This window comes from Gossypium hirsutum, chromosome A12 (genome assembly GCF_007990345.1).
Source record: "Gossypium hirsutum isolate 1008001.06 chromosome A12, Gossypium_hirsutum_v2.1, whole genome shotgun sequence".
Taxonomy (NCBI): Eukaryota; Viridiplantae; Streptophyta; class Magnoliopsida; order Malvales; family Malvaceae; genus Gossypium; species Gossypium hirsutum.
The window spans coordinates 105,642,576-105,659,638 of record NC_053435.1 but is presented as its reverse complement, the minus strand read 5'-3'; the positions used below and the strand labels follow the sequence as shown (position 1 = coordinate 105,659,638).

Below are 17,063 nucleotides of genomic sequence, written 5' to 3'. Positions count from 1 at the left end.
AATTTTAAAAATATTTATAATTTTTTTATAGTTTTTGTTGAGAAAGAAACTAATTTATTTATTTAAAAAATTGATAGGAATCAAAAGTGTATATACACAAATTTATTATTTAAATTATTCAAATTATAAAAATTATAAAAATTTAATTCGACTTTAATTTAAAATACTCGAATTAACTTAAAAAAATTAAATAATTTAATTTAATTAACTAAAAATTCAAATTTTACTCTCCCAAGGACCTGTCTGTTGATGTCAAATACTTCTTGACAACATCAAATATAGGAAGCTCGCGCGGTGCACTCCCGGCGTTCCCTTTTATAATAAACTAAACTCAAAAGAAAATGAGCTTTTAGCCAATGGATCAAATGAATCGCAAGGGACGCCAACTTACACCATATCAAAGATCGGTAAAGATCGAGGGAGATAGGCGCCGCCGCCGAGAAAAAAATGTACGGACCCATAATTCTACATTTTCTCCTCAATAGTTCATTCTTTTTCCTTTTCTGAAGCTAGATACTCACTAAATAATCTAGGTTTTTTGTTTCTTTTTCTAAATGTTTTTGCAATCAATGAAGACGGAGTTCCAGAGATTGCGGAACGCGGAAATGGAATTGCAGGCTTCAGTAGCGGAGCAGAGAAATGAAAATACGAGCTTAAGAAGGGACAACGAAAGGCTCAACGATTTCGTTTCGAACCTCCAAAACACCATACTTCAACTACGTGAACAGAACCGAGAACTGCATCAAAAGAAGCTAGAACTGGAAGAGATAGTGAAGCAGGTACTCTCTCCTTCTCTGCTTAATTGTATATTATGATTTTCTGTTTCTTCTTCTTCTTCTTCTTTTGTTTGGTTAGTTCTAGTTTTATGCTATTTCTTTAGATCTCCATCAATAATTCATCATGAAAATTGCAATACCTAGGAAAGAGAAGCCTGGAATTTCTAGGTTTTCGCTCAGAAACCAACCCAAGTTTTAATCTCTTAATATAGTTACTGTAACAAAGATCTTAATTTGGAAAGGAGAAAAATACACTTTTATTTATTCCATAATCCTTGTATCTATGTTAGATTCGTCCGGTAAAGGTAAGTCTTCGATTCCTCTTTGCTTGGTATAAAGATGGAAACATTTGTTGATCCAATGAAAATGATTGAGACAGTGATTATGAAGTTCTGCTTTATAATACTTTGTACAGTGTGATTTTTGCCCTTTTCTAAAGCTTCCTTAACCTTAAAAAAGAAGAAGGGATTTTTCATAATTTAGCATATCAACAAAAGCCCTTCTCTTTGTTTACTTTCACCTTGTTGAGATTTACTAATTTCTGTTTAGTTGCAGGAGCAGGACAGGCATTTATTTATTGATCTTCTTGTTCTAAAATCCTGATATGAATATTCTTCTTTTCCATTTACATCTTTTCAGGCGGAGTCATTCTTTAAATTTGATGAATTTCCTAGTCCCAATGAAGAAGCTCCAAACAATAAAACAGCATATCTTGGACTGCAATGTATGATTAGAAAGTAGTATGTGGTTGATGCAGGGTATTTTAGTAGGCAAAGTCTCTGAGGTGCTGCTCTATTGCATATGCATTCTTCTTGGTTCTACTTAGTATATGATGCTTTTCTTTCTTCAACCACATTGCATACCGACATATGAAGTTTTTATAGTAATACACCACAATAATACTGGTGAAAGAGATTTTAGCCTCACCTGTCATTGTAATCTTTGTGTATCTTGTATTTATTGTGAACTGCACTACTTTTTCTAGAAAGGATAGATATCAAAGCTATAAGTAATTTTTGTTCTAATGTGTATCGTATAATTAGTGAATTTTAGTTTAGTATAATTATATAGTGACATTTTAATTTTAATTCGATTTTTATAAATCATTAATGCTATTAGTGTTTATTATTTGCATAAATAATTATAATTGCCTTTGAAAATAAATAGCGTCATTAGCTCTTTTAAATCTTTATAGTTAACACTAAATCAGAATTAATTTATCAAATTGAATCAAAATTTATATATAATTTTGAGATTTATTATTAATTAAAAGTAGATTTGTAAAAGCTTGGATGACATGGTGGGCATTTGCCTTACCTTGCACATCTAATCATTAAAATCGGACTACTTCATATGGTTATCATATTTCAACAATTATTTTTGTCAAATGAGATATTTGGAAGAAGAAAAAAAAAAGAATATTGTATGAAAATTTTAAAGAGAGTAATTTCTAATATCACCGTTATATAAAAACATTATAAAAAATTGTAATAATTTGTCCAATTAAGTAATATTTTATAGAGGCGAAATAAGCGGGACAAAAAATATAAAATTGTTTGACAGGGCCAATACCAAAAAACAACTAAAAAACAAATTCTTCATTTTATGAGTTCAAAGGTTTGCTTGCCCCTTCTTTGGATTTGTCCCTTGTTTCGTGGTAAATGTGTTAAATATATTTATGCAGATTGTGTTTTAACTTATTAACATTGGAGGAACTCAATTGTGAGTTTGAGTGCACCGTAGCACATTTTATATATGAATTGAGGTGGATTTATGAGTAATTCTGAATATTATATAAAAAAAATATATATTATTATGGTATATAATAAATCGTTAAAAAAATTATGATTTATTATAATTTATGGGATAATGAGAATTCACAAAGTGGTGTGAAGATAAAAGATTATTCTTTAATTACTTTTTTTATTGTTTAATAATCTACTTAAACTAATTTTTTATTTAATCTACTACTTTTTTTCATATTTTATATCAAATACAATTAAATAATTAACAATTAACAACTTTTCATTTTTATTTGATATTTGAAAAAACTAAATAAATTATTTACATTTTTTTAAATAAAATTTAAAAACGCTGAGTCACGAAACGGAGAAGAAGCTTACGCGGTGGAATTCGTTAACTGCTTTTTTATGAAAGAAAACTGGAAGAAAAAAAAAACTGAACATACACCCAAAAAAAAAAAGTGAAACCTACCAGAGAATCAATGGATACCAGTAGACGTCAATTAACTCCAGCTCAGAGATCAGCAAAGATAGAGCGTGATCGTCGCCGCCGCCGAGAGCGTAACGTACGTATATCAACAACTCAAAAATTTCCCCCAATGTTACTATTTTTTTTCTTAGTTAAACTATTACTAGAGCTTACTGATTATGTTACTGTCTTTGCGATCGATGAAGATGGAGTTTGAGAGATTGCAGAAAGCGGAAACGGAATTGCAGGCTTTGACGGCGGCGCAGAGGAATCAAAATTCGTGCTTAAGACACCGCAATGAAAGGCTTAACGATATGGTTTCAATCCTCGAAAACATCATACAACAATTACGTGAACAGAATCGGGAACTTCAACAAAAAAATCTGGGACTAGAACAAACTATGAAGCTTGTATTATCTTCCTCTCTCTCTCTCTCTGCTTACTTTTATTTTGTGATCTATCCATCCGTTTTTTTTTCCTTTTTTTTTTGTTTTCAATCTCTCTGCTTTCTTTATATCTATTGACTAGCTCGATCTTTCATTTCCTAGAAATTATAGATGAAAAACAAATGGTGGAGAAAGTTAAAACACAGATGCTGAGTAATTCATTGGTTTTTTTTCCTTCTATATTCTGCCTCTGCGGGTGACTATGGGCCAATAGAGAAAGTTTCTTGAATTGCAAGTAAATAGGGTTATAATAAAATTATGTGTTAAATTCGTCCAGTTAGGGGTAAATATTTGATTACCTATGATTAAATTTAATGGGCCAAATAATTGCAGAAGAGTACTTTCTTCTACTCTGTGATTTACCCTTTCCTAAAAGCTTTTCCTATTTACTTGTTTTACAGGCTGACTCATGGTTTCCATTTGATAAATGTCAAAGCCCCAATGAAGAAGTTTCTAACAATCAGCCTACTACTGAAGGTCCAAGGAGTTCTCAAAGCGGTATTCCAGATGCCGAGAGGATTTCCGATTTATTGATTGATCAGCATACCTCAGATGCAAAGCATGCTTAGAAAAAATAGAAGATATGAATTTCTGAGGTGTGGAAACAGTATGTGCTTGATGCAGAGTATTTTTTAGACAAAGTCTATGTATGCTGCTCTATTGCATTATTATCCTTCAAAATGACACCTAAGTTATGAACGTAGCTTTTCCCTTTTGTGTATCTGTTATTTGTGAAGAGTAGCTTTTCCTTTTATACAAATACTCACTGTGTATCTAGCAATTGTCTAGAGACTAGAGTTGAATTCCATCTAGAAATATAGCATGTCTTTGAAGTGACAACAGATTCTTCAGCTTGTGAAAAGTTGTCCTGTTTAGGATAGCAGCATGTATGTGTATATATATATAGAAAATAAGGTATTCTTCGCATCTGTTTTATTATCCAAAAAGGAACCATATTCTATACTTATTGACAAGAAAATGGACTGGAATCTATCAGTTTGAGAGTCTCACATGGAAAACAATACATATATCTCTGTTTTCCCTAACCCACAGCAACATGAACCACTACAAGGATTGACTAGTGGAACATAATTACATATACAAGCAAAAGCTAGACAGGGACAAACTATTTATACTTGTAAAGATTGCACTTCAAGTGCAGATCAGGTCTCCACCATTGTTGTATCCCATGGGCTTGCTTGAAATCTTGGGACGGAGTAAGATTCACTGTCAAATATGCTGAAGGAAGTAAATGCAGTGGCTCTGTAGCTTCGGCACTCCTCCTCACGACACTCATAAATAGATCTCCTAATGAATTCTGGGTTGCTGACCTCTCAATGGCCCCATACCCGATCTCTTCCATCTTTTTCCTATGCTCGAAATAACCAATGTATTCAGAGCATAAGTGGTCTGTGGGGTTTACAAACAGACATGGGGTCCATGCAGACAAAATAAAGAATGGATCTTCAGACTGACTCGTTTGACTGTTACCCTTTGTGGCAAGAACAAGTCCTGCTGTGATGACACTGCTTGCGAACCGCAGTCCATGTTTCACATTCCCATAATTGATTCTCTCAATTGGGGCAGATAAAAATGGAGGATTGAAGAGGAAAGCTTCCAAAAAGTTGCCTGTTTTAGCTATAGTTTTTCCTGCCAGCATTGCCATCGCTGCCCCGAGGGAATGGCCGGCTAGCCAGACATTTGAATCACCGACCATAGCAACCATGTTTTGAACAGCTTTCATGGCAATCTCGAAGCGAGAAGTTTGGTGAAGTCCATTTCGTATGACGTGGATATCCAACGAAAAGTCTCTTGAGAAGGAGTCCGGTTTATTTATGGTACCTCGAAAGGCAATCACATAGCGGGGGCTCTGATCAATTGAGTCATTACAATGAGATGAAGGTGGTGCATACTCATAAATGGCACCAAAGACGCACGAATCAGCATCATCAACAAGCTGACGAATCAACTTAAAATGGAAGAATTCCCACCATGGAGGAGCTAGTGCTTGAGAGCCTTGACGTTTTTCTTGGCGATCTCGTTCCAAAATATAGGTGCCCTGAACCAAACTAGCTGCTATAGACCTTCGATGATTTGAATTTTCCCTGCATACAAGTAACATACAACAATATTTCAGCGCATAAGGCATTATCCATGATCCACCTGCTGAGATTCAAATTGATTCGAAGATCCTCAAGTTCTTAGACCCTAAACATCTTCAATTCTTCTGTTTAATGAGGGTAAGATCTTACCAGTCTATACTATTTAGGTGTAAGGGCCCTAAAAGACCAAAATCTTCCCTCTCAAAGCTCATCGCAGAATTTGCGGTTCTTGTTCTTTCTTTTTGATATTCAGAAATGCTAAGCTGTATGCACAAGTGATACCAGTGAACACATAGCTGCCAACCAACTAATTATTAGACATGAATGGTATTATTCCAAATAAGGTTTCAGAACAATTTACCAGACTTCGATCAGGGCAGAGTCAAGTATCGGTACATAAACCAAAAATTTTCAGATACAGTTCATGCAAAAGCAGCCAAAAGACTTCTGAGAATTGCAAAATTCATATTCTGGGCACCTTGGAAATTAAATATTTAAGTAGCATTTAATTCTTGTATTTTAAAGTTTGTATCCTAGTGAAATGGCTGTAGTTGTTGCCAAATCACAAATATTTCAAGGCAAATCAGAACAGAAAAAGTAATAAAAAAATTTCACAAAAACCATAAATTTGATTCAATATTTATTCAATCAGCCCCATATAAGGTATAATCTATATTGAAAAATTGTATCTAATTTCTACTCTCAACATACAAATTTACACAGATCCATCCACATCCCTACAGACTATGAAACATAACATGGAATATAAATACAAAAGGCCACCTCATCATAATTAAGAATCAACTAATCCAAAAGAAAAGCATAAAACCACCATAACTCAGTGCATCTTTCTTCAGGTTACCCTTGACAGTTAAATAAGGTAAACCCATCAAAGCTTAAAGGTAAACCCATCAAAGCTAAATGGCTAAAACAATCAAATATCACGAAAAACTTCATCAAGAATAAACCTAAGAAGGAAAATAAAAAGAAAAGATGGAAAATTGGAGGAAATTTTTTTACCTTTTTCTTTTGGGGGTGGAATTAAAATAGCAGATCTGTGTGCTTTCTTTTTATATTATTGAAAGGAATTTTCTAGTAAATTTGAAGCTTGCTTGGCGAGAGACAGGCATAACGTAAATCCAACCGAAGTTTTAACGTTGTGCCGACTTGTCTGTTTTATTTCGAGTCCTGATGTGGGAAGGTGGCAACGGATCCCGTACAATATTCCTTCGTTTTCGGTTTTTTTTTCCCCGACGCCGTATCAGCCCAGGAACGATGAAATGTAAACTTGCGATTACGATAGGTGATCTTTAAGTTTTAACCGAAATTTCGGCTTTAATAAGGGTTAATTGCATCAATGGCTTAAAATTATGGTTTAAATTCTAAATTGGTCCTCATATTTTAAAATGATATAATCAAATGTTGAGTTACTTGAACCAGACATCCCAAACTATGCCCCTCATTCTAAATTGGTATTCAAACTTTTAATAATGTATTAGGGATAATTTTAAGCATTTGCATACTATTAGCAAATTAAAGAAAAATAAATAATGGGGCAAATAATTTTTTATATAATAAAATTTATAAAAATTGTACCATGAACATCGCACAACTTACGTTGCTTGCTGAGATATGGTTAAACTATATTGCCTTAAAAATACAACGAAGCAAACCAAACCTTCTCCCAGTAAATACCATGTGTGACACTCTGCTCATAAATGAAAGAATGATGGTTTCACCATTCTACTTGGCCCAAGCCACCGTGTCAATTTCTGCTTGAGCACTCCTATATAGTTCTAGCCTCTTGGCTAGAGCGCTACGTCGCTCCATGATTGCCGGATCTTCATTCAACAATGCCGATAACCGGTTTTGCTACGGAAAAGAACAGAAGATTCCCAGATATCAATTCCGACTGTTTATCTGTTATACCAAATTAGTAACTAAATACTAATGATGATAAGAGTGAACCATTTCCTACCTCTAGTTTACCCAATTCAGTGTAGTAAAAGTCAAGCAAGCTTCTTTTAGCTTCACGGACTTGACAATAAACAATAGACTTGGGAATCGAGTGGCGCAACCCAGCGCAGACCGCATTAACATAAGACAGAACCGTTGTTCCTGCACATACATTGTCATAGAAACCCATGATCAGCACCCATAACATACATTGAAATTTCAAACAATTAAAGATCTGTCCTACCAATTCTCCTAAGGTATGCTTCATTGTATCTGTCAAATATTGATTGCGAAGGGTTGCCACCTTTATCCGCCTCTTGAGGTAGCTTTCGGAAGAAATCGACAGTAAGATAACAACATTCCATATCGACCAGTTGAAGTGTTGCTCTTTTGCTTTGTTCCCTCATTCTCTCAAGAGATTCCATTGCAGCGTTTCCGACCTCTGTTCTTAGAGCAGGATACTGCTTTAACTCCTGAAAAACCAAACCATATTGATGCTTATACCACGACCAGCTTGAAGAAATGGTCTGACAATAGTTTTCAAACCGGGATAATTTCTTTGATACATTTATAAGATAAGCAAAGACAAGGAACATACTGGAGTCTCATTCATAGCTTTGTGAACCAAATCCTTCAGAATGGAATGAATCTGAAAATTGTAAAAAGACAAAATCAATCCAACTTGAAAATGTAAAAATAGGCTGTAGTTGAACAATTCTGAAAATCTCAAATTTAATTTCATACCGCATCAACAGAGGCCTCAGCTGGACCTCTGATAGTAACTAAAGTAGATTCAATCAAACGACGATATCCTTGTTCAGGAGCGATTAGATGAGGTTGATATCCATCAGCTTCAGTAATGAGCTTCCTAATATTCTCCATCGACAGTTGTTTGTCAAATTGCAATCTTTGTAACGCAGCGGGAAGTTGGTTGTCAAAAACATTGTAAACCTTATCACCACCAGAACGCCTGTAAACAACAATGGAAATCAAACTGAAAATCTACAAGAACAGAGGGAAAAAATGAATGAAGCTGGAGATAGGTGATTTAAAGACGGTAAGAACAAAACATGTTTATATACATACACTCCATCCAGATGTTCTCTGTAGTTCTGATCAAAAAGACGGCAGATCTCCATGATTGTGTACAACTTCCCCTGTAAAAGTAACTAAACTATCAGCTATTTGCGAAGAACTTATAACTGAGAATCAACTGAAAGTGGAAGCTGAAGGAAACCAAACGCCACAGTCCACACACAGATACAAAGAGAGTGAGCAGGAAGAGAACACTTACACCCGCATCGGCTGCAATAGGTTTTCCAAGGCGGCTCAGTTCAGTTTCAAGTTCAGCAACTGTTTTATTAATAAGGGACTGAATGCCTGGGATTCTGGACTTAATTACAGTTTCCAAATGCTGAGACATTAACCAGTACAACTAGGTTAATAAAATTGAATAAAAAGTAGAACTGAATCCAGTACCGTGATGTCCCTTGCAAGAGAAGATTAAGGATCCAAAAGTTTTCACAAAAACAAAGGCATTCACAAATGTGACTAGTATACTATACCTTTGAGAGCACCTTAGCAAGATACTCAGAACCCATTCTCTGAGCAAGGTGCTTATACTCTGGTGTACTAGCAAAATACTCACGCTCTCTACGCCTAGCAGCAATCATGTCAACATTCTTGTTAATATCTGCTTGTGAGCGGTTCACAACACCAATCCAAGGGAATTTCAGCCGATAAGATTTTCCTTCCAATATCTAAGTCAATAAAAAATGTGCCTCAGAACATTGATAATGCGCATGGCACCCTCTGCTGAAGACTTTAAAATGTTTTGCATGACAGTAAACAATGCATAAATCAACTTACATCAACTGCATCAGTACCCTTATCCATCAGATCAATCTTTGTCAAGACACCAATTGTCCTCTCCCCTGAAAGGTTTATACCAATAATAATGAGTATGACCCATAATTTGACATAATATCACAACTACAATTAGGATAAAAATTTTGAGGTGAATGACAAAGAAAAAATAATATAGAATGAACTGGTATTGCAAAAGTTTACCTGCAGGGTCCACTTCACGTGAGATTTTTATTGCATCCGACGTAGCAAGATCTTGATTAGCAGGTGAAATAGCTAAGATTATACAGTTGGGCTGCATAAAAAGTTCACCAAACAAAAATAGTGCAACAGTACTCAGCTCTCATTCTTGTATAAACCACAAATTACAGAAAAATTATTGTGGGAAAAAGGGGAAGAAAACAATTTACAGTAAATGTAAAACTCATGCAAAACATTTGGGTCCTTGTGAATCATAAAAACTAATCGGCCATAACATCATTTTAAATCATGTTTAAGTAAAATTTCCTAAAACTGGAGCACCGGACTAGCACAAAAAAGAGCAGGTTCATTTTACCTTCTCAATATATGAGCGAACCATATTCTCAATATCTTGCACAATGGTGTCTGGCTGACCCTCTGCATTTAGCCATATAATCCATCAATTTCACAAAATATTACACAAATTAAACAAAGACTCTGCTAATTAATATTGCAACGAAAAGAAAGGGAAGAAAAAAAAAACAAAGATAGGAGGGTTAAAAATGCTATAGTGGTAAAATGCTATAGTTATTATAATTGAAATTTCCACGGCAAAGAAAAATGCAAATTCGAAGATTATACATCTTAGGTCCTGTGAAAATTTTGTATATATATACATACATATATCAGTCAATAAATAACAGTAGGCTACAACGGTTTAAGCATTATAAGGCAAGAAAATTTCTTAAAATTAATTAACTAGGCTTTTCTGCAACTTACCTACTGCTACCTTCGTAAGACCAGGAAGGTCAACCAGAGTCAAATTGACAACTGCAGCAAATTTAAAAAAAAAAATCAATAACAAAAGAGAAGGGTTGTAAAATGTAAATTTTCAAGCAATCAAATAGCCTAAAACATAAGAATACGTTTTAACGAACAGAACATACCGTTGGGGGAATATATACTAAGATGAATTGGAACACTGGAGATTTGTTTCATTTGACCAGTTTCTCTATCCGTCTCATCTTGAATCTCCTTCCTAACAGCGGCTATAACACAAATTAAACGATAAAAATTCAAATTCTAGCTTAGCTGCTAGTAAACGTGTGTAAAAAGAAAGCCAAGAGGAATAAAAAAAGATTACAAAAATCGGTGAATCTTTTTCTTTGAAGGTGAAGAAACTCAGCGTATTCTCTACTTCCTTCGTCACTCTTATGAAGCTGTAACACCAAAGGTCTCCGAGTAACAATTCCTGCATTTATTTTTAATCCAACCAAAAAAAAAAGGAAAAAAAATCACTTCTCAAGTTCTTAACGAGGACGGATAGATTCGGCAATTTATTTATTCATTTACCGGATCCACGCGGTAAGAAATCCTTGCCTACAATGCTTTCCAGCACCGAAGACTTTCCTGAACTCTGTTTGAAATTCAAATTTCATCACTCAGAAAATAAAGTTGACTACAATTGAAAAGAGAAGGAAAATATCGAGTGTTGTTCACCTGACCGCCGACGACGGCGATTGCTGGTAAAGAGTCCCAAAGAGTAGGCAATGCGCTTGCTTCTCCATGGTCACCGAGAGCCGTGCAAGCTCTTTGAATCTTGTTCACAAGAGAAATCAAATTCTCCATTTCTTTGGCAAGCGAAAATCGATGCCGGAGACTAAATACGGCGTCGGATTCTGATCAACCGTTGGGGGAAGAGAGACTTCTTAAGTAAGTTTTGAAATGGAAGGAGAATGGAGAGCTTGCGCGGCTTGGCTTGGCTTTTTAAAGTTCAAAAGTGAAAAAGGTGAGAGTCAATACGACAAAGATAGTCAGCAAGCCGGGGGAAACTTGCTAACTACGATTTACGAAGTAGTTCGTGGTTGAAAATTTAAACGGTTAGTTTATAAATAGGGATAAAATAACCTTTAGTCCCTAAACTTAACAGTTTTTTAATATTTTGGTCCCTAAACTTTTTTCTGGTCCACATTTAGTTTCGGAGTTTGACAGCCTTTCTCAATTTGGTCCTGAACTTGGGTTTTGTTTAAGTATGATGACGTGATATTTTGAGAATGCACCATGTTATCACCTGGATTTTTTTATATAAATTATATATTTTTTCTTTTTTCTAGATTTCATATAGATTTTTTTTTAATTTTCAAACGATTATGGGACACAAAGTTGCATATTATTACTCCAGAACGGAATTCAAATCCAGAGTTTAAATTGAAAAAAATATTGAATTTCAAGACTAATGTGAATAAAAAAAGTTCAAAGATCAAATTGAAAAATGCTATCGAATTTAATGACAAAATTTTAGTTTGCCACTTATAAAATAAAGACGCGTTTGGCTATTCAAAATACACACTGAGCTCCCGAGGTTTGGGTTTTCCCTCTAGGTTTTCATATTTGTCTATAGGGTGGGGGACAGACCCTCTAAAGTCCAAAAATGCATTTTTAAGTTTTTAAATTTCAATCCATAATCACAAATGGCAGCGTTTGGATTATTAATCAATTCATTTTCCTGATTAAATAAATTATATGGCTAGTGGAGGTTTGCATTTCAATATTATCCATCCAAACAAACAAAACCTAACAAATGGAATTTTAACATTTTAATACCAAATATTCCTTTGACGTTAAAAAAGAAAATTAAACAAATTGTAAAACAAAGAAGAGAGTTTTTCATAATTCATATTCTAGACTAGATTTAAAAAAAATTCCATAATCATATTCTATAAACCTTTTTAAAATAGGAATTTTCGAGGGATTCATTTTTTTAAGAATTTTACATAGTACGATAACAATGATAGGATATAATCAGACTAAATCGAGTTCAAATATTAATAAGCTCAATCTAAAATTTGAAGTTTAATATTCAGCTCAAGCTCTCAATTGAACATCTATTTTTTAAGTTTAAACCTGATTCAAGATATAATTAAACTATTCAAGTTCAAACTCAATTAAACTTATACGTATTAACCCTCGGATTTAATTTAATAATTAATTTTAGCATTAATAATATAGGCAATATCATAATTTAATAATATAAAATATTTAAAATATATATATTAAAAAAGAAAAACTTGAATAACTCGATAAAACTCATGAGCCATTCAAGCCGACTATTGTTAAACTCACCCAACTCAGACCTAGCTCAATAATTATCAAATTAAAACTGAACTTTTCGAATAGCATCATTTACCTTGTTCGCAAATGAAAATTTTTTTTAAGAGAGAATCAGAATACGAATAGTAAAAGAATCAAACCTAAGACGAGTCTAACAAGCTGGCCAACTTTGTCCGTATTTCTCCTCGAATTTTACGGACAGTTAGGAAACCTTTTCTCCATTTACAAACCCGAAAAAGCCATTGGACCTGGACTTTCTCTATATATAAAGGAAACGACAAGCATAACACAGGCTTTCACCATTACTTTATCAGTTTCCATTATTACATACAATTTGCTGCAAAATTTACAAGTTCCAAAGTGAATTCCATGAGTTCATCTAATACAAGAGAAAAATGAAATTTAACATATAAAGAGTAAGGCTTGAACCAAGTTTATCCAGCAAGTTGTTGGAATAGCTCTTGGATATATGACCAGGAATATTGATGTTTTGTTGCGACCATCTTCCCACATCTCATCAATTATTTGATTGAAATGCTTCAAAGGGTATTTGGATCGGTGTCTGACATCTAGTTCCTGATGTTGATTCCTCGACTTTTGGTCTGATCTAATCAAAAAAATAATGTCCTAGGGAGAAAGCAGACAACGATCCACAGGTTTGGTGCTTAACAATGTAAAATGAGTGTTGCTTGAATCAAATATTTACTGGTTGGATATCTAAATCTGTTCAGTAGGTATAGATTGGGAACTAAGTAGTCTTTCTGCCTCGTCATTTGCCTCGGCTTGGAGTTTCCATTTCTGTATAAACATGTCAGAAGACATCAATTGAAAGTCAAATGACATGCTGAAGAACATTAAAGGAAAATTGCTTTGAGAGATAGGAACATGCCTCTTCAAGATTCTCAAGCTCCATGATTTGTTGTATCTGCTCAGCAATGGTTTCCTACAGAAAAAGAATTGTTACTTCCTACATATGCTTGCTAAATGCACAGACGATACATATAGATTTAGTGCTCACTGCATTGCTTGCTGCTTCAGCAGCTAGAACATCCGAGTCCATTTCCACCTCGATTTCAATCATGGACGATATCTAATGAGTATAAAATACCACATATACATTAATATGATAGAGTCATAAAAACTAAACATAAATGAAGAGTTGTTAAGGTTTCGATAATAGAAAGAGTTACTCTTGCAAAACTATCAATAAGTTCAATCCTTCCCCTAAGCGAATTCTCCAAGCCTTCCCGCACCCTTTTGATTCTACTTCTTCGGGCACTGAAAAAGATAACAAAGAAACGTTGTTCCACCGTACTGAAAATCAAGTACCTATGAGCCATCAGATAACACGATGATGGCTGATGGAAAAGATGTTTATTTTAAGACCAGTAGGCATAAAATTAATTAAGAACACAGTAATTAGAATGTGTAGAGTTTCACCGATATGAAGGTTCTCCTACGGCAAAAATTTTGTTCTCCAATTGGCACATGCGAGCCAGCATCCAAACCTACACCAAGAAATGAACAAGCTTCTTGACTTAAATATCAAGCCACCCTAGGATGAACTGACTTAGATAAACACTATTGACTAACAGATTGATTGTGAAGTGTGATTTATCTAACATATTTGGAAAAATACATTCTTTCAACTTATATCTAGGCGATTAACAGATAGTCTTAGGTCCCTGATAGTACCTCTTTTTCAGCAGCTTCTTTTAGGTCCCTGATGCGAGACTGCAATACATCATACTGAGATAACAGCTGCTGTTTGATGGCAGTTGTTTCCACTGATCTCTGAGGAAGCTGTTACCATCAATCACTAAATGAGTACATTTATTCTGTCCAAGAAAATTGTTTTTCTTTTTTCTTCCTTAACAGGTTCCATAGAAATGGTGGAAACAGATTCAGAGCCGAATTAAGTTATCTTGATTGCCATGAGCAAGAAACGTTTAAATGATGTAGAAACAGTGTTGTGAGAAACATAGTTTAAATGATGTAGCCTTGAAAAAGGGTAGGGACCTCAATGATAACAGGGTTTTAAGGTTTTGCAGAAAAATGATAAACTAAATCAAGTCAAGATAGCTGACCAGAAGAAAAAAAAAATCGAGTCAAGATAGCAGCTTACCAGATTTAATTGTGGAAAAATGACAGCATTTAAACTTGCTCCAACAGCAAGTGATCCTACAGCAGCTACTGAAAGCAATTGTGGTAAGCTTGGGTCTATTACCCCTGAGGCAGCATCTCCAGCAGCCAGAACAGTGAGTAGTGGAATGACAAACTGAGGCTTAAGTATGGAAGTGTTTCCATCTTTTGCAGGGGCTCTTAGTAATTGCGATTCCCTGCCATCTTTGTGGTTTGTCAGGCACATCGGTTCCCCAGGGTAAAAGTTAGGTGCCTTAGGACTAAACTTGAAGGGACCGACCTCTCTATAAACATTTGAAGGAGCAGCACAAGCAATGGTTACCCTTTCTCCTTCTTGTGCAGGAAGCTCAACTGTTTCAGTAGCAAACCTGTGTGTACGTGCCACACCAGAAGGGGTTTGTACCTACAATGTGGATGTAGGTGGAACTAATTAAAGAATGTTCAGAGAGGATTTTGAAGGGGGAAAAGGAAAAGAAGTTTGTCATCACTGATGAAATAAATAATATGAACAAATAGCACACTGAATGATACAAAAACCAAGTTTTGAATCCAAAAGAGCATATTGTCAAATCAGAAAAACCGAATGGCTAAACAAGGTAGTGAATACATACCAGAATAGAATGAACAGCAGCAGGAACTCTTTGTTTCAGTATTTGCAGAGATTTTAGCCCCCTTTTCCATGCTGGAATCTCCATGCTGCGTTCGGCAGGAGGAGTTCCTTAGCAAAAGTGAATATCCCGGCATCAACACCATACACGAATATAGTGTGTTATCAACACTAAAACCAAAATGGAGCAAATAAAATTTGTTGCTTTATAGTCAGTTAATTCAACTCATAAACATAGTGCATTCATACTGGCATAGACCACAAATACTTCAAAGAAAAATGAAGGGTCTGAATAAACTTTGATGACCGAGATATGAACACAAACCAAGCTATAAGTTAAATGCCACGGCAGGTCAGAACTAGCTCCTGGGGATAAGTCAAACATCCCAGAAAGGAAAATATACAGAAACAAACCAACCTGATTTCTTCTGAGTCAACACTAATTATGTTGCCAGAAACAAGCTCATACTTGTAGCGACATTTGGCACAACATACAATCTGCAGAAACGTATAAATATAGAAAGCAAAAATCTTGAGTAAAAGATGCACATATTTCAGCTCAAGCCTCCATAACTTAAGGAGCCTTTCAAAAAGCTACAATATTATTTACCTGAATTCCAAGTTGTGGTTGTGCAACACCAACAGCAATGGAACAAATGGGACACCTTACAACTTTCCCAAAAGGAACCTTTCAAAAGAGAAACAAAAAGATCCAGAAATTTTTTTTTCATTCAGATTGATCCAAAGAAACCTTTTTTTTTTTTTTTTTGCTATAGCTAAAGAAGTTTAAAGAAAGAACTTGGTCCACACCTCCTCACCAGGAGAAACTCCAACTCGGCAAATATCATCGATCATTTTAAGAGCATCAGAGACCCTTAACAATGTAGCCAAGCCTAGAACTAATGTAGTGTAAATCCCAACATCGGGTCTTGACCATTTCCATCTATCAACCAATGGCCTATTCTCACTCACACCTATTACCAAAAAAACATCGAATAACTACAATACAAAGACTATTTTTTCATGTTTTAAAGTCAACCAGTAAAGGGGAAGAAAAAAGAAAACCTGTGTCGAAACTGGAACGCATGGCGTAGAAAACAGACAAGGCCAAGTCAGCATTGCTACGATCAAGCGCGGCGTTTATTATCAAACGACAATCAGAAATACTTACGACACCGCCGCTTAGTTGTTCACCGCTTTCACTCTGACTTTGAGCGATCATTTCGAGTGCTTCGTCAGCATCTTTAGTAGCCGAGACTCTGCTCAGTAGCGCCTCGTCTAAACCGAAGGTTTCCTCCTCCTTAACGACACCGTTTGATTGGGTTTCGTTTAAGGAAGCTTTGAGTTTGAAAGGGCCGTTGGTTTTGAGAGAAGAAAGTGGATTAGAGCGTAAAAGGAGGGAAAAGAGAGTGAAGTTGTTTGGAGAATAATAGTCGGGAAATTTAGTGTTCGGAGGGGAAAAGCGAGACAGCCATGGTGAAGAAGCTAAGCTCAGACTCATTTTTAGCCTCTGCTTAGGACAGGAATTTGAGTGTATGCACTTGATTTCCGTTCAAACTTTTTTTTTTCTTTCTATTTTTTGGGGTGTAAGTTTGGACCAAAAAAGAAGGTGAGGAACGAGAGGTTCAGAGGACAAATTGGATGGGAAAAGGATCGTTTTGTTTGC

The 17,063-nt window shown here is 35.1% G+C and overlaps 5 protein-coding genes across 8 annotated transcripts; 2 read left to right on the top strand and 3 right to left on the bottom strand.

Annotated features, from left to right (window-relative positions):
* Nucleotides 1-268: 268 nt before the first annotated feature.
* Nucleotides 269-1,899, top strand: LOC107947130 (uncharacterized). 2 transcript variants are annotated; one of them, XM_041083591.1, is made up of 3 exons: nucleotides 269-449; nucleotides 534-779; nucleotides 1,416-1,899. In XM_041083591.1, the coding sequence occupies exons 2-3, from the start codon at nucleotides 555-557 to the stop codon at nucleotides 1,515-1,517; spliced, it is 327 nt and encodes a 108-aa protein (XP_040939525.1). In that variant the 5' UTR covers nucleotides 269-449; nucleotides 534-554; the 3' UTR covers nucleotides 1,518-1,899. The 2 variants fall into 2 exon arrangements, with proteins under 2 accessions (XP_040939525.1, XP_016737182.2); XM_016881693.2 differs by having other exon boundaries at nucleotides 275-449; nucleotides 576-779.
* A 985-nt stretch (nucleotides 1,900-2,884) lies between these two features.
* LOC121211159 (uncharacterized) lies at nucleotides 2,885-4,273 on the top strand. The gene is made up of 3 exons (XM_041083590.1): nucleotides 2,885-3,084; nucleotides 3,194-3,397; nucleotides 3,835-4,273. The coding sequence occupies exons 1-3, from the start codon at nucleotides 3,001-3,003 to the stop codon at nucleotides 4,000-4,002; spliced, it is 456 nt and encodes a 151-aa protein (XP_040939524.1). The 5' UTR covers nucleotides 2,885-3,000; the 3' UTR covers nucleotides 4,003-4,273.
* A 64-nt stretch (nucleotides 4,274-4,337) lies between these two features.
* On the bottom strand, nucleotides 4,338-6,946 carry LOC121211158 (GDSL esterase/lipase At4g10955). Of its 2 annotated transcripts, none has more exons than XM_041083589.1 (3): nucleotides 6,556-6,946; nucleotides 5,686-5,798; nucleotides 4,338-5,538 (listed from the first exon to the last, which is right to left on the bottom strand). In XM_041083589.1, exons 2-3 carry the CDS (start codon nucleotides 5,745-5,747, stop codon nucleotides 4,560-4,562), a joined length of 1,041 nt encoding a protein of 346 aa, XP_040939523.1. In that variant the 5' UTR covers nucleotides 5,748-5,798; nucleotides 6,556-6,946; the 3' UTR covers nucleotides 4,338-4,559. The 2 variants fall into 2 exon arrangements, with proteins under 2 accessions (XP_040939523.1, XP_040939522.1); XM_041083588.1 differs by having other exon boundaries at nucleotides 5,686-5,831; nucleotides 6,556-6,830.
* Nucleotides 6,947-7,083: 137 nt separating this feature from the next.
* On the bottom strand, nucleotides 7,084-11,398 carry LOC121211157 (dynamin-related protein 12A). Its single transcript, XM_041083587.1, has 16 exons — nucleotides 11,038-11,398; nucleotides 10,891-10,954; nucleotides 10,682-10,789; nucleotides 10,485-10,586; nucleotides 10,318-10,368; nucleotides 9,914-9,975; nucleotides 9,562-9,652; nucleotides 9,361-9,425; nucleotides 9,057-9,251; nucleotides 8,786-8,905; nucleotides 8,578-8,648; nucleotides 8,236-8,461; nucleotides 8,090-8,140; nucleotides 7,736-7,964; nucleotides 7,514-7,653; nucleotides 7,084-7,407 (listed from the first exon to the last, which is right to left on the bottom strand). The coding sequence occupies exons 1-16, from the start codon at nucleotides 11,164-11,166 to the stop codon at nucleotides 7,279-7,281; spliced, it is 1,833 nt and encodes a 610-aa protein (XP_040939521.1). The 5' UTR covers nucleotides 11,167-11,398; the 3' UTR covers nucleotides 7,084-7,278.
* Nucleotides 11,399-12,912: 1,514 nt separating this feature from the next.
* On the bottom strand, nucleotides 12,913-17,063 carry LOC121211156 (uncharacterized). 2 transcript variants are annotated; one of them, XM_041083586.1, is made up of 12 exons: nucleotides 16,463-17,063; nucleotides 16,208-16,371; nucleotides 16,008-16,085; nucleotides 15,816-15,895; nucleotides 15,402-15,486; nucleotides 14,774-15,193; nucleotides 14,344-14,451; nucleotides 14,089-14,156; nucleotides 13,839-13,926; nucleotides 13,667-13,738; nucleotides 13,538-13,591; nucleotides 12,913-13,446 (listed from the first exon to the last, which is right to left on the bottom strand). In XM_041083586.1, exons 1-12 carry the CDS (start codon nucleotides 16,896-16,898, stop codon nucleotides 13,366-13,368), a joined length of 1,734 nt encoding a protein of 577 aa, XP_040939520.1. In that variant the 5' UTR covers nucleotides 16,899-17,063; the 3' UTR covers nucleotides 12,913-13,365. The 2 variants fall into 2 exon arrangements, 1 of the variants encoding a protein (XP_040939520.1); XR_005906521.1 differs by lacking the exon at nucleotides 12,913-13,446 and having other exon boundaries at nucleotides 13,839-14,006; nucleotides 16,463-17,045.

What these genes read in the sequence shown, in the direction of transcription:
- LOC121211158 (XM_041083589.1), bottom strand. Translation starts at nt 5,747, where the DNA reads ATGAGCTTTGAGAGGGAAGATTTTGGTCTTTTAGGGCCCTTACACCTA. An exon ending in CACCTAAATAGTATAGACTG is followed by an intron (nt 5,539 to 5,685) that starts GTAAGATCTTAC and finishes ACTTGTATGCAG; the next exon opens with GGAAAATTCAAATCATCGAA.
- LOC121211157 (XM_041083587.1), bottom strand. Translation starts at nt 11,166, where the DNA reads ATGGAGAATTTGATTTCTCTTGTGAACAAGATTCAAAGAGCTTGCACG. An exon ending in TCGCCGTCGTCGGCGGTCAG is followed by an intron (nt 10,955 to 11,037) that starts GTGAACAACACT and finishes AATTTCAAACAG; the next exon opens with AGTTCAGGAAAGTCTTCGGT. An exon ending in CTATTGCAGCCGATGCGGGT is followed by an intron (nt 8,649 to 8,785) that starts GTAAGTGTTCTC and finishes TTACTTTTACAG; the next exon opens with GGGAAGTTGTACACAATCAT.
- LOC121211156 (XM_041083586.1), bottom strand. Translation starts at nt 16,898, where the DNA reads ATGAGTCTGAGCTTAGCTTCTTCACCATGGCTGTCTCGCTTTTCCCCT. An exon ending in AACCACAACTTGGAATTCAG is followed by an intron (nt 15,896 to 16,007) that starts GTAAATAATATT and finishes ACGTTTCTGCAG; the next exon opens with ATTGTATGTTGTGCCAAATG. An exon ending in TTATTGATAGTTTTGCAAGA is followed by an intron (nt 13,739 to 13,838) that starts GTAACTCTTTCT and finishes TATACTCATTAG; the next exon opens with ATATCGTCCATGATTGAAAT.
- LOC107947130 (XM_016881693.2), top strand. Translation starts at nt 357, where the DNA reads ATGGATCAAATGAATCGCAAGGGACGCCAACTTACACCATATCAAAGA. An exon ending in GCCGCCGCCGAGAAAAAAAT is followed by an intron (nt 450 to 575) that starts GTACGGACCCAT and finishes CAATCAATGAAG; the next exon opens with ACGGAGTTCCAGAGATTGCG. An exon ending in TGGAAGAGATAGTGAAGCAG is followed by an intron (nt 780 to 1,415) that starts GTACTCTCTCCT and finishes ACATCTTTTCAG; the next exon opens with GCGGAGTCATTCTTTAAATT.
- LOC121211159 (XM_041083590.1), top strand. Translation starts at nt 3,001, where the DNA reads ATGGATACCAGTAGACGTCAATTAACTCCAGCTCAGAGATCAGCAAAG. An exon ending in GCCGCCGCCGAGAGCGTAAC is followed by an intron (nt 3,085 to 3,193) that starts GTACGTATATCA and finishes CGATCGATGAAG; the next exon opens with ATGGAGTTTGAGAGATTGCA. An exon ending in TAGAACAAACTATGAAGCTT is followed by an intron (nt 3,398 to 3,834) that starts GTATTATCTTCC and finishes CTTGTTTTACAG; the next exon opens with GCTGACTCATGGTTTCCATT.